This window comes from Aureobasidium subglaciale (genome assembly GCF_000721755.1).
Source record: "Aureobasidium subglaciale EXF-2481 unplaced genomic scaffold scaffold_32, whole genome shotgun sequence".
Lineage (NCBI taxonomy): Eukaryota > Fungi > Ascomycota > Dothideomycetes > Dothideales > Saccotheciaceae > Aureobasidium > Aureobasidium subglaciale.
In genome coordinates, this window is record NW_013566963.1 from 103,001 (window position 1) to 116,242 (window position 13,242).

A 13,242-nucleotide genomic window follows, 5' to 3' on the forward strand; every position below is an offset into this window, starting at 1 on the left:
TGGAGTCACGCGCACCGGCCATCTCCGCGAAACATGGGGATGCATGATGGCGCTGGGCATGATTTGATCGTCCTTCTCGCGTCTTGCAATTGCAACTATCAACTAACTCCTCACCTGGTCGACTCAGCAGGTGCCCTGCCTGTTTCCTGAGTGTCCCTTATCCCCTATCCACCTGTGAAGCATCATCTGCACCGTCGTCAGAACCGTCCGCGACTCAACCAACCTCATCTCGACAGCCCGTATCCACCGCAAAGAGCCCCGCCATCTCTCCTAAAACAACTCACAAAACCTTTTTCGACCATGGCTGACTTCATGGTCAACCTCTGGGAGGGCGTCTTTACCCCCGGAGCCACTCCTGCCCTCTTGCTGGCCACCAACATCACATTTGCTGCCCTTCAGCTCACCCTTGCCGGTCTCCTCGCCGCTACCTACAGCATCCACTTTGTCATTCTGAGCTTTTTGTGTGGTGGCCTCTGGTGGGCTATCAACTGGTTTGCCTATGAGTTACAGCAGGCTCAGCAAAAGGAGGCCGAGGCGGATCGTATCAGAAAGTCCAGGTCGGGAGGCAGAACGCCCAAGAAGTCCGGCTCAACATCTGGAGGAGATATCGCCGACGACGAAGCCACAGAAGCCGAAGTCGAGACTGCCGCTGGTGTCAAGCTTAAGGTCTCGCACGCCGAGCTCGACTTCACCCCTTCGCAGGAAGACGAGCGCATCAAATCGCAAATTCTCAACGACTTCAAGAGCGGCACGGCTTCTAGCACATCAGCTGGTACGACTGCTTTACAGCCCTCGGGAGGAGAGAGCAGACAACGCAAGGGTCCCAGCGATATGAGTGCTTCGTCCAACGAGTTTGGTACCGACAGCGAATGGATCAAGGTTGACGAGGAATGATTGGTTTACTTGTTGCATTTTGGCATGGGTGGATTACGACTGGAGTTTTGGTCTTTTTGCATACCTGAATATACCCACCTCGAGAGCAATCGCATGAGCAGGATAATACAACACCCTGTCATCTTACTACTTTTGGCTCCTCAATACTGAATTGACAAGTCTTCTCGGTATGCACTGCGGTCTTCTCTTTCGCTCTACACTCAGATAGCATCTCCGTATCACAACATCCGGTTACGAGGGGATTGAACCCACCATGCCAGTAATATCAGAAACCCGCCTCTATCAATAGTGATCCTGAATTTCATACTTGAGTATTGCGTAGTACCTTGATGGCGCCTGACCGGCCATGGAATTCATCATTATCGCACGTGACTGCCACTTGGAGCGACGCCAAGCACTCGATTGGGGAAGGAGCGTTACAGCGCAAGATGCCGAGTTGAGAACGAGTCCGAAGGTGAGCGACAGCAAGCTCAAGAAGCATCTCACCTTGTCCATAATACCCTCACAACAAGCGCGCATTTCTTAATTGAACCACTGCGCCCAACATGAAGCTCGTCAGGTGAGCCTACACCAAGCCGTCGACCATGGCTGCGCATGCTGCAAATGTCGCGACACAGCTAACGACCATCCTAGGTTTTTGATGAAGTGCCAGAACGAGACCGTCACCATCGAGCTCAAGAATGGTATGTGTTCTTGCAGCGCGCATCCTCTGTGTCCTCACTAACACATCGCTCTAGGCACAATTGTCCATGGAACCATCGCATCAATCTCCCCACAAATGAACACAGCACTGCGAACAGTCAAGATGACCCCCAAGGGTCGCGACACCATCAGTCTGGACACCATGAACATCCGCGGCGCAACCATTCGTTACTACATTCTGCCCGACTCGCTACCCCTGGACACCCTGTTGATTGACGACGCCCCCAAGCCCAAGAACAAGGCCCGCAAGGAAGCTGCAGACAGAGGTGCTCGTGGTGCAAGAGGTGGCGGTAGAGGACGCGGCATGGGCGGTGGTGGTGGTCGCGGCGGCGGTGGCGGCCGCGGAAGAGGCCGTGGTGGCAGAGGCTTCTGATCAACTCGCGCTTTAGAGCCGGATCAGAAATAATCAATGTTTGGACGCGACATCGACCCAAGGATATTTGTCTTGGAAGAGAGAAATGGCCAAAATGCCAACAGCACCATCAGTCATGTCCAACATGCGCATGAACAGGAGAATACCACTGGGCGTATCTAGGGTCAAGCTACGCTTTGTCCTTTTCAACACCACAACTGGCACCTGATGGGGCCTTGACGAGGAACTGCCCAACCGTTGAATATTCAAGGTTGTTGCTTTCCTTATTTTATGAGCTTCAGAAAAAGAAATGCAATCTCACTTTACGATCAAATCCTATGGGCTTTCTTTCACCTCCTTCACTGTATACTAACATCCAGCCTCGTCACTACTTCCTGCGTCGACCTCGACGGACTTGATCATGTTTTTCTTCCCTCTACATACCAATCACGCACCCCATCTCGGCGCAACTCCTTCCCCGTCGTCATATATACGCTTCGTCATCAGCATTTACGTAACAATACGCCGTAACCATGGCCAAACTCACCAAATACGAGCTCCAAGTCCTTGCCCATGCTACGCAGTCACTCAAGACACCCCTCGACGTAGTTTACAAGCCTATCCCAATATCATAAGATCCGTATACTAAACCGTAAACCAGGTCGACTATAACAAGCTCGCCGCAATTTGCGGTTACAAGACAAAGATGTCAGCTGCAAGTGCCTATAGCAGGCTTAGGAACAAGATAAACGACGCCGATACCCATTGAAGTCGGCGCTGATGATGCGTGATGAAGCGACCTGGGATACTATTGCAGCGCTGATTAAGGCTGAGCGTATCAATAATCCTGTCGTCGTAATATATACTTCTTTATATCCTTGTGTCTGAGTTTGACATTGCTGATATACAGATAGTATTGTAATACTAATGGGGGTTTATACTCTTAAACCATTGAAATACGGCGGGTTGAGCGTATCTTCGAGCTATACGGTCAGGTTAGAAAAGTGAATTACTAGAGAAATGTTCACTCAAGAATGGAAAAAAATGTTCGACTACCATTCACTCTTCACACCCTTCACTTTTAGCCCCTGATCAACCGTTAGACCCAAATGATCAGAGGCTTCACCAGCTTCCTCCCCATACATATCTGCGACACCTCCAGACCGTGATCTCCTCAACTCACAAATCCCAACCTGCCAGTCCTCGCATTCCTCCCGTATCTCACCTGCCCGATACCCTCACCACCATCATAAACATGACAAGCTGCAGAGATCGCAGACGAACACGTCCCCAACACCGGCATACCAGCATCCAACTTTTTCTCCAGCCCGATTGCCAATACACACAACATGACAAACGCAATCACCAAAGCCAGTATCGCAGAAGATGTCGAGATACCATGGCTGATTCTCTGGTGCGAGTAGTTTCCCATGACATCATAGGTCTGTATAGCGACCATGTGCAGAGCTTGCGAAGTGAGGAAATGGATAAATACCAATGCAGTGATGAGTAGGGCTGCAAAGTGTGGTTTGATGTTGAGGTAGTGGGTTCTGCTTGCTCCTTGTGTGAGTAAAGTTACCCTCAGAGGAGCTCGAGTTCTGGCACAAGCGTTCAATTCCGCGGCGGCGAGCATACGTGACCAGAGGTGATTGTAGAAGAGATGGAGAATCGAGATGGGAATGTGTATTGCTCCGAGACCCAAGAGATTGGCGAGGTATCCGCGTCCAGATGTAGGGCTAAGAAGATTCAGAGATTGGTAGCTTGATAGCTCGCCGCTGTTATAGATGATGAGGACTGCAGTCCACACGGCAAAGAAACCGAGGAAAAGACTGCGTGATTGTTAGTCGCTAGAATTGAGTTGGTGGAAAAAGACGTATATACCAATTTATGGATAAAGCACAGGTTTCAGTGTCCACTGCCGCTTTCCAGACTGGCCATTTGCGCTTCCAGAAAGCAATGTCTTTCTCTGATCTTCGAAAACCGAATTTATCGTGGCGACTGAGCGGTGAATGCACTGCAGGAGCGGCGAGATTGATCATCTTCGAGGTCTTTGGATCGGGGTGCTTCAAGAAGCTGACTACGGCATCACCCACGGTCGCTGAGTAGAGTCAGCTAGGTTCCTAGTGATACAAGCCCACTTATACATACCCAAGGGACGAAAACCCCGAGCGAGTGCTAGACTGACCAAGCAGCCAACCTCTACGAACAAACACACGATGATACCGATGAGAACCCGGATGTTGAGGCTTACGCCGCAATCGGATACAAATTTCTCAGCCAGACAATACTGAACGGGGTATGACATGGCCGTACAGTAGTAGTCCCAAACAGGGATGTTCCAGCTGTCGCCGATTCCAAAGTCGAAATCCGTGTCAATGCATTGTTTGTGAAAGATCGAGGCGGCGCCCTTGGTGTTGAACCAGTCAACAGCCCGCAAACCCTGATAATCGTAACCCACTGCCAGCTCCGGATAGTGCAAGTCGCCATCGATAAACCCGTCTACAGTATTACCGACGCCAGAAGAGCTAACCAAAAACACGTTCGAATAGTTGGAGGGTAATAAAACAGACGAGTAAGCAGCACGACACTCGGTTGGTGACAAGCGAGCCAAATCGTTCAAATTATTTCGCATTTTTTGCAATACCTGATCGTAGGCAATTGTGGTGAGTGCAGCACGGGATGACTCTGACACATTTTGGTATGGTCCTGCTTTGGCCAGAAATGTCGATTGTTCTGCAACTCCATCAAGTCGAGAGCCGTGGAGGTATGCTTCAGTCACAAGAGCTACTGTCCTGTCTGTTGTTGCCATAGTAGTGTAGACAGTGGAGCTGTGACTTGAAGAATATCAGTCAGGGGTATAGATGTTTATGCCCAGAAGCAGCACTCACAGGAAAGGCAGCAGCACAGATACCACTGCAAGAGCGGTTGCTAGAGTCAGTCTTCGTTTATGAATCCATTTCAGGTTTCTGAGCCCTCCAACACCGATATGTAGCCATCGATCCTTGCCATGTCCATTGTCAATTTCGCTTCTGGTTGGCGAGAGCAGCAGTTGTATTGCATGCGTACCTGCGGAGAACATCAATACCGCAAAAGCGCTCGCGGCAAAGTGAGCGTAAGATGCTGTCCTTGAGACCTCAGAACAAGAGCCGCTGAATAGTTGTGCTGCACCATCTCTGATCCTGATGTTACTGTATATCCAAACCAGGAACGCAACATGTGTGGTCAGTGCCAGTGAGACGAATATGGTGTTGATGATAACGATAGGACGCCAGCTGGGGTGCCTGAAGGACGTCGGTATTTGACCGATGAGTTGTTCGCGCCCATCATCCATCATGCGAATTAGCGCCTGGATGAGCTATCTCGACAGGACTCTAAGTGTAAGGTCATGGACGACCATTAGTGTAACAAATACAACTTCGCAGTCCTTTGTCCGTGACAACCGAAATCATTTCCACCTGACAAGTAGGTTTGCTTACTTGAGTGTTTGTCCGAGTGGGCAGTCAGCGGCACAGTGAGATCAGGCTGGAACAGTACAATGTTGCATCTCAATGATTGGACGCCTTGCCGCCAAGGTCTTGATATCAGTAATATGTGCATGCAAGCCATCTGATTATACTGCTTACGGACATATATAAAGTCTTAGCTGCCATTGATATACCAGCCTCCCAGCTCGCGATGGGGAGTGTCTTCAAAAGCGCGGCATTCAAAAAGTCGCGATATTTGGCAGCTCTTTCCGCCTATCCATGTATACGTCATGCTCCTCAGCCTACATCAGGAAGCTGGAATCTTTTGTAGGAAGCAACAACGAACGACTTGGGAAGAGCTCCAGCTGCGTGTTTCTGAGTGGTATTCACCTTTGATGTTCCTCATCGTGTCGCAATGGACACGGAGGGCGAGGTTCCGCACAAGAGTCCACAATGTTCTCCACGTGCCGATGACGCAGTGATTTGTTGCCGATCTCGGCTAGCCACCTGCCATTACTCAGGCCTTTTCTTCTACCGGCACTTGCATCCCTACATACACACAGCAACATGACTAAGTGTATACATGCTAGACGGAATCCAGAGCTACGATCAGCCTGCGCCAAACAAGATAGATGTGAGAGACCTGTTGCCGCTCCATCCGTCATCATGTCGGCTCGATGGTCGATTCTCCATAGAGTTTCCCCGCCATAAACAGGGATCGACTCGCTCATCTTGCATATCAGGTTGCGGAGAGGGGCTGGGGTGGAGTAATGAATTTATCCATGAGCCGAACTGTCTCTAAGCAAAAGAAGCAAATATAGCGTCCTAACATATAAGGGTAAGTCCTCATGGCCTCATTGGCCTCTGCTACTTCATGGGAGATTGTCAAGATGCATCTTTCTTCTTTTCTCACCGTGTCATCTCTTGCTGTCGGCTCTCTTGCATGGCCAAGATATGCTGTAGATAATGATGGCTTGACTGTACAAACATCCTCCGGTCTTATTCATGGGATCAAGGACTCGCAGTACCCGAATGTCCGCCAATTCTTGGGTATACCATTTGCACAGCCGCCTACTGGCGCACTTCGTTTCGAGCCTCCTCAACCACTGCCGGTATCCGCCTCGAAGAAAGTGGTCAACAACACCAAACTCCCTCCAAGCTGCATGCAGTATCTGAACACAGAAAGTCCCGGTGTTTACCTAAATCAAATCAATGAATTTGGCTTGCAGGGCAAGAATGGCACTGGCGATATCAGCGAAGATTGCTTGACGCTTAGTATTTGGACACCTACCAGTAACAACTCATGTCAGAGCAATGGCCTCCTTCCGGTTGAGATCTGGATATACGGTGGTGGCTTTTCAACCGGAGGACAAGATGTGCCTTACCAAATTCCTATCCAGTGGGTGCAAAGAGCGCAAGACCACCTCGTAGTGTCTCTCAACTATCGTGTCAACATCTTTGGCTTCCCTAACGCTGCCGGCCTGAGCGATCAGAACGTCGGCCTACTCGATCAGAGAGCAGCAGTCGAATGGGTTCGCGACAACATCGTTAGATTTGGAGGTGACCCTTCACGTATGCTTCTCTGGGGTCAATCTGCTGGTTCGATTAGCGTGGATTACTACAATTATGCTTACCCCAAAGATCCTATCGTATCTGGCTTTAGCATGGACTCCGGTACAGCCTTCTCGGTCATCCAGTCTGTCGACACTCAGCATTCAAACTTCACCTTCGTCGCCTCTCAGCTGGGCTGCGCCAACTCCTCTTCGCCTGCAGAAGAGTTGACCTGTGTCCGCAAGCTGCCTGCTTCGACAATCGAAGACTTTGTCAAGAGCTATCAGATCAACGGCACTGCACCCTCTATCAGTTTCCTCCCCATTGCAGACAACAAGACTGTATTCAGCAACTACACAGAACGGGCGCTTGCAGGTCTCCAAGCCAATCTCCCCGCTATAATCGGCACAAACGCCCAAGACGGTGTGCCTTTTGCTCCTTACAGTCCCAATGGGCCAAACGCCACCCTCGCACAGCTAGCACTGCTGACAACATTCTTCTGTCCCGCCACTGAATCCATCCGCTTGCGTCAACAGACCAATCTTCCAACCTACCGCTACGTCTACAGTGGCAATTTCTCAAACATTGCCCCTTCTGGCTGGTTGGGTGCTTATCACTCCTCTGAACTGCCAATGCTTTTCGGCACTTATGACAACTTTAGAGGTGTGGGACCGGCTTTGGAAGGAGAGACTAGTCGTGCTATGCAAGATGCTTGGGTAGCTTTCACAAGTGGAGGCATGAGTGGTATTGAGAGTTCTGGGTGGCAGGAGTATGAGATGCTTGGTGAGAGTACGGTAAGGGACTTTGGCGATGGTGTGGCGGTCAAGGATACGGATTTGAAGTATCTGGAGAATCTTTGTGATGGCTCGCAGCCGAACTACAGCGCTTGAGGCAGAATGAATTGTGGGTTGGTGTCTGTGTAGTGGTGTATATATGTCGATAACTACAATGTGACATGATAATCAATCTAATTCACCGAAATGCTCTATTCGACTCTTTACAAGCGACTCTGTACCATCTCCGTCTCCTTGACATACTCTTCTGTCTTCTCAGTTCTGTCTGTGACATTTCCAGCCCTGATGACTCCTTCCACAACTTCCGCAACAGCCAACAACTTCTCCTCCCTAAGTCTCTTGCCCACCAACTGCAAATTAACAGGCGCATCTTTGTACTTCTCCCACCCACCCTCATTCCAATACCTTCTATACAGTTCATCTCTCTCGCCCTTCACGTCCCCAGTACTCTCATCCCAAGTATCCGTCTCCAGCACTTTAGTTACTGGGAACACCACTCCAGGCAAATCAGTCGCGTTAAATACAGCCGTGTAACCCCAATATCTACTCTCGTCATGAGCAGACGCACAAGCAGGATTTACAGGACACAACAATGCATCAATACCACTTTCTCTCCATTGAACAGAAAATGCAGTGCGCAGACGATCACGCTCAGAGTTCGATTTCCAAGTTTCTTCCACGGTGTGGCGGAGAGGTTTTGATTCCGTATCGATAAGCCATTCAATCATCGGTACTGGAGGATCAGATCCTTGGAGTAGAGTGTTTTTGTACTCTGCAGCTCCGTCGAGGAAGTAGGCTGCATTGATCCATTTTAGCAGTGCGGCGTGGTGCTGAGGATCCCAGTTCACGATGCGATGGCCTGCTGCTCGGAGTTTTGCGACTGTTTCTTTGAGAGCGCGTTGGATGGGTGGATGGGGTGTTACGGTGTTGTCCTCCCAAAGAACGCCTATGGTGAGTCTCTCAGGCAAGTCCTCTGTCTTTACATCTCGCCAGGGTATATCGATGAGACTCGGTTCAAAGTCCCAGGGTTCTGCTGCCAGAGCAACTTTGCAGAAGAGTTGGAGATCGGCGAGGGAGTTTGCCATTGGGCCAACACAGCCGATTATGTTCTCCATGCCAGAGTGGAGGCCGCTGAGACCGGAGTGAGGGATTCTGGCGACAGAGGCTTTGAGTCCCCATCCACCGCAGAAACCACTAGGACCGCGGATGGAGCCACCAATATCTGTGCCGATGCCTAGAGGTGAACCACGCATGGCTACTAGAGCGGACTCGCCGCCTGAACTGCCTCCAGAGGTAAGGTTGATGTTGAAAGGATTGAGGGTTCGTCCGAAGAGGTTGGAATGTGTCTCCAGCGCCATGAGAGTTTGTGGGTTCGTAGTTTTGACATGGAAGACTGCTCCTGCCTCCCTGAACACTTTACAGATCAGAGCATCGCCTGGACTGGGTGCGTCTGCCCAGGAGATCAAGCCAGATGTCGACGGTGTGTTCTCGAGATAGATGTGTTCCTTGACTGAGATGGGAAGTCCATGGAGAGGTCCAACTGGTCGATTATGCTTTGCCATATAAGCATCCAATTCTTTAGCTCTCTCCAGAGCAGAGTCAAACATGATCAAAGCGAGACAATTGGTAGCTTGATGAGCCAAAGCCGCTCGTTTACAAAAGGCCAGTGTAACTTGGTAAGATGTCCATGCCCTGGAGTGAATTTGGGCAAGGATGTCTACAGCTCGTTGTTCTGTGATGAAGAGCTCTTCATTCGACATGATATGTGGGCATTTCATGGGTAGATCTGTAAAATTGTGACCATTCAGAAGGTGTCTCCGAACTAACCATGCCGAAGGAATGGCATCGTAGACCTCCTTTTGCTTTCTTGCAGCAACATCTTGCCAGGAAGGAGATGAAGCAGTAGCCATGATGTGAAAGGATCAATAGCTGGGTAAAGCAAAAGTGTAAGGATGGAAGTAAGATATAATATCGAGATAGCGAAGAACAAGATCAATTGGACGAGACACCTCCCTCTTTATAATCCTAAACAGCCTTATCACGAAAACCGACGTCGGCAAGAATAACGTAGGAGACGAGAATATTGTGGAGCGGTGAATGCGTTGGCTGGAGCGTTGCGTTGGCTGGAGCGTTGAAAGGTAAGGGCGAGCCGAAATATCTCGGTTCGCGCTTCCATTTTAGACAGATGATCTGATAAGACCACTCCTCTTAGACTCCATGTGCTATCTTAGTCATGATGCACTCTACGAGACAGGGCTGTAGAAACGCACAATGATTTTCTGTCTTCCAAACATCACTGAACAAGAGACAAGAGGCAGGGGCGGAAACCGAGATCTAATCGCTACTCCCAACGTGAATGTACACCCCCCAAAACAGGGGCTGTAAAAAGGCAGAAACAAATTCTGAAATGTTAGCAATGGTCGTCGAGAAAAGGAAAATCATGGGCTCTCAGTGAGGGGTGTCAGGGGTCCGAAAATCATTGTGTCTTCTTACAGCCCTTGTTTGAGAATGTGCATTGATACTGAGATAGTGCTGTAGTTCTGGTTCCTGCCCCTGGCTTTGGTGTCTCCATGGATGCGGTCGTGAATGTTGGATTTGTTTCTGCCTTTTTACAGCCCCTGTTTTGGGAGTGTACACTGTTGCTGAGATACCGGGTTTTGACGAAATTCATTATCTCTTGCACGCAGTCTGCTAATATTTTTGATAATCATCAAAATCCACTACGAAGGAAATCTACATCTTCCGCTCTAGCCATTCTCCCTCTTCACATCCCAAGGTCAAATCAATCTCATGAAAACTCATCACGAATCATAAACCACCATCCTCTGAACCCACCAATCTCATCAAGAACTTCCCTTCTGCCCTCCCACAACATCCCTGACAAACTTCTTCAAAAAGCCCGCCGTCTCCACAACAGGCAACACCACACTAATTGCCGTACTCGTAAATACCCAAATAAAGCTCACCACAATCCACGCGGTGAAAAAGCCTTTGGAAAACACATAGTGTGAGAAGAACATTGGCATGGGGAGTAAGAAATCCATGATGAAGGTTAGGACAAAGGAAGCGATGCAGGCGAGTTTGAAGGCGCCTCGGAGGGAGTTTGGAGATTCTTCGTCGTGGAGATCTTGGGCGCGTTCGGCGTCTGATTCTGTGGTGAGGGGGAGTGGGGCGGTGTCGGGTGTGGAGAGGGAAGGAGTGGATGAGGTGTCGTTGTCTGGAGGTTGTTGTTTCTCTTCCGCTGAAGGGTTTATGGCGGTTGAAGTGTTGAATTTTTCCTCTTGTAGTGGTTTCTTCTGAAGTTGTGATTCCACGATTGGATTTGCGTTTTCTGCGTTAATGCTTCTTGTGATAGCCCAGTCGAAGTTTTGGGGCTTGATGAGGGATACGACGACGGTGACGATGAGACCTGTCATGATGGCTGCGAGGTTACCGGCTAGAGTTGCGTACTCGGTACCGGTAGTCGCGACGGTCAATTCGCCAAAGTAGACCTTTGCTGTTGCGAGCCAAGCTGCGATACCGACAATCAAGCCAACGATTGCACCACTGATGGCTCCAGCAGCTGATTGCCCTCTCCAGGTGATCGCAAATGCAGCAGGGAAGACGGCACCACCAATGAGAAGGCCCATGACCAAGAACAACCAGCCAAGATCAATGCCGATGATATTCCAGATGCAGGCAAAGACAGCCATCGTAAGCCCAAAGGCACAGATCATGAGGTGTGAGACAAAGATCAAACTCGAGGGTGAAGCGGTAGGACGAATGTATCGCTTGTAGACATCGAAGGTGAGGAGAGAGGAAACTGCAATCAATTCCGCTGATGCGCAAGAGGTGACTGCCATGAAGAGCACGATGAGTAGGGCGACTGCACCTCCTTTGCCTAACAATGCTTGTGCTGCGTACGATGCTGCAAGTCCAGCAGAGATGTCTCCAGATGTTGGAACTCCAGGGAAGGTCGGGAAGCGAGGATTGTCTGTCAATGCTACAGCAGCAAGACCGAGCGTGGTAGAGAATCCGAAGGGGATAGCGAACCTGCTCCTCGTCAGTCTGATGTGAGCTATACTTCCAATATTTTGTGACTTACCAAGCAATGCCTCCCAGAATGTAAGCTCTGACGGCTGTAGAAGGTCGAGAGGCAATAGCACGCTGCCAATATGCCTGGTCAAGGAAGACTGTACCACTTCCAGAGCATAACTGAATGACACCAAAGATCAAGGCGTAGTTGGACTTCAGGGTCATGTAAGAGCCCTGCACGTTACCTTCCACAGGTCTCTGTACGGCTGCCTTCTTAAGCAGCTCATACATCTCTCCAGGCGAACCAATCAGATCATTTGTCGCATATGCGTTGAACATGAAGTACAGGATAATGATCATCAAGATCAAAGTATGACTGTAGTCGCAGAGGAAGGTCGCACGCAGTCCGCCAAGAACCACATAGGCGCACACTCCGACTGGAATGAGGAAGATAGCGGCATAGACGTTCATGCCAGTCAAACTTGTTACGACGGCGGAGCCTCCTAGCAGTAGTTGTGATCCCACTAGGATATTCGTGACAAAAGCGAAGAATAGGAAGGTGATGTGAGCGGCGCTACCGTAGCGGGCCTGGACAATTTCAAGGTACGTGTGAGCTCTAGGAGCGTTCATTTTGACCTTGCATGCCAGGATGGAGAACATGAGAATCTGAACTGTCGCGCCAGCAGCGTACCTATGCCTCGTCAATAAAAGCATAAATTTAGGGAAATCGTTCCAGACTCACCAAAAGGGTCCAGCGACTCCATACTGATATGCTACAGTGGAGCTCTGAAGCAAAGTGGCAGCCCACGTCCACGCCGAAACGATACCAGATGCGATGAGACCAGGCTTGATGCTTCGAGATGCAGTGTTGAACTCTTCGCTAGTCTTGGTGTTGAAGCTCGTATATTTGTTCTGGAGGTGGGAGATACCCATCATGACCTCGATGCCATATTAGCTCATGCAATTTGGAGAATAGTGTATTGTATAGTAACTCACAAAAGCAAAGAAGAATCCCACTCCAACGACGACGCCATAACCAGCGCCAACAGGCAAGATTTGTGCTGAGGACGACATGCTATATTATGTTTAATCGCAGAACAGGGCGTCTAACTACACACAGAAGAGAGGGATCACACCGTTATATCTATAGCAATGGATCTACCATATCGCGCCACCTGATATCGTGCCTCGAAGACAGAGGCATCAATTGCCTATCGTAGTGAAACGGTACCCATGGTGCATGTCGTGAAGTGACACGGCACGCTCATCAAGGTAGCGATAAGATGTTGGGGTACAGGAAGAGTCATAGGTAAAAGGTTGATAGATTGGCCTGTTGGAGAAGGTGCGATTGCGGTGTTGTTGGGGTCTGGGGTTGGACAGTGTCGATCACCCTCATCCCGCCGCAAAACGGCAGCGGCAGCCGATAGGCATAGATAAGGCGACTGGCGGACAACCACACGATAGGTTTGTG

The 13,242-nt window shown here is 49.8% G+C and overlaps 6 protein-coding genes across 6 annotated transcripts; 3 read left to right on the forward strand and 3 right to left on the reverse strand.

Annotated features, from left to right (window-relative positions):
- Window positions 1–300: 300 nt before the first annotated feature.
- AUEXF2481DRAFT_33310 (uncharacterized protein) lies at window positions 301–894 on the forward strand (the record flags this gene model as incomplete). The annotated part of the gene is made up of 1 exon (XM_013484170.1): window positions 301–894. One exon carries the CDS (start codon window positions 301–303, stop codon window positions 892–894), a length of 594 nt encoding a protein of 197 aa, XP_013339624.1.
- Window positions 895–1,439: 545 nt separating this feature from the next.
- AUEXF2481DRAFT_48391 (uncharacterized protein) lies at window positions 1,440–1,969 on the forward strand (the record flags this gene model as incomplete). Its single annotated transcript, XM_013484212.1, has 3 exons — window positions 1,440–1,453; window positions 1,528–1,577; window positions 1,632–1,969. 3 exons carry the CDS (start codon window positions 1,440–1,442, stop codon window positions 1,967–1,969), a joined length of 402 nt encoding a protein of 133 aa, XP_013339666.1.
- Window positions 1,970–3,000: 1,031 nt separating this feature from the next.
- AUEXF2481DRAFT_33312 (uncharacterized protein) lies at window positions 3,001–5,279 on the reverse strand (the record flags this gene model as incomplete). The annotated part of the gene is made up of 6 exons (XM_013484171.1): window positions 3,001–3,141; window positions 3,174–3,211; window positions 3,254–3,777; window positions 3,830–4,046; window positions 4,097–4,776; window positions 4,837–5,279. The coding sequence occupies 6 exons, from the start codon at window positions 5,277–5,279 to the stop codon at window positions 3,001–3,003; spliced, it is 2,043 nt and encodes a 680-aa protein (XP_013339625.1).
- A 1,023-nt stretch (window positions 5,280–6,302) lies between these two features.
- Window positions 6,303–7,853, forward strand: AUEXF2481DRAFT_70254 (uncharacterized protein; the record flags this gene model as incomplete). The annotated part of the gene is made up of 1 exon (XM_013484224.1): window positions 6,303–7,853. The coding sequence occupies one exon, from the start codon at window positions 6,303–6,305 to the stop codon at window positions 7,851–7,853; it is 1,551 nt and encodes a 516-aa protein (XP_013339678.1).
- Window positions 7,621–9,809, reverse strand: AUEXF2481DRAFT_44372 (uncharacterized protein). The gene has a single exon (XM_013484188.1). It carries the CDS (start codon window positions 9,665–9,667, stop codon window positions 7,961–7,963), a length of 1,707 nt encoding a protein of 568 aa, XP_013339642.1. The 5' UTR covers window positions 9,668–9,809; the 3' UTR covers window positions 7,621–7,960.
- A 593-nt stretch (window positions 9,810–10,402) lies between these two features.
- On the reverse strand, window positions 10,403–13,194 carry AUEXF2481DRAFT_74722 (uncharacterized protein). Its single transcript, XM_013484229.1, has 4 exons — window positions 12,768–13,194; window positions 12,514–12,710; window positions 11,842–12,462; window positions 10,403–11,789 (listed from the first exon to the last, which is right to left on the reverse strand). Exons 1-4 carry the CDS (start codon window positions 12,843–12,845, stop codon window positions 10,601–10,603), a joined length of 2,085 nt encoding a protein of 694 aa, XP_013339683.1. The 5' UTR covers window positions 12,846–13,194; the 3' UTR covers window positions 10,403–10,600.
- Between the last annotated feature and the right edge of the window lie 48 nt (window positions 13,195–13,242).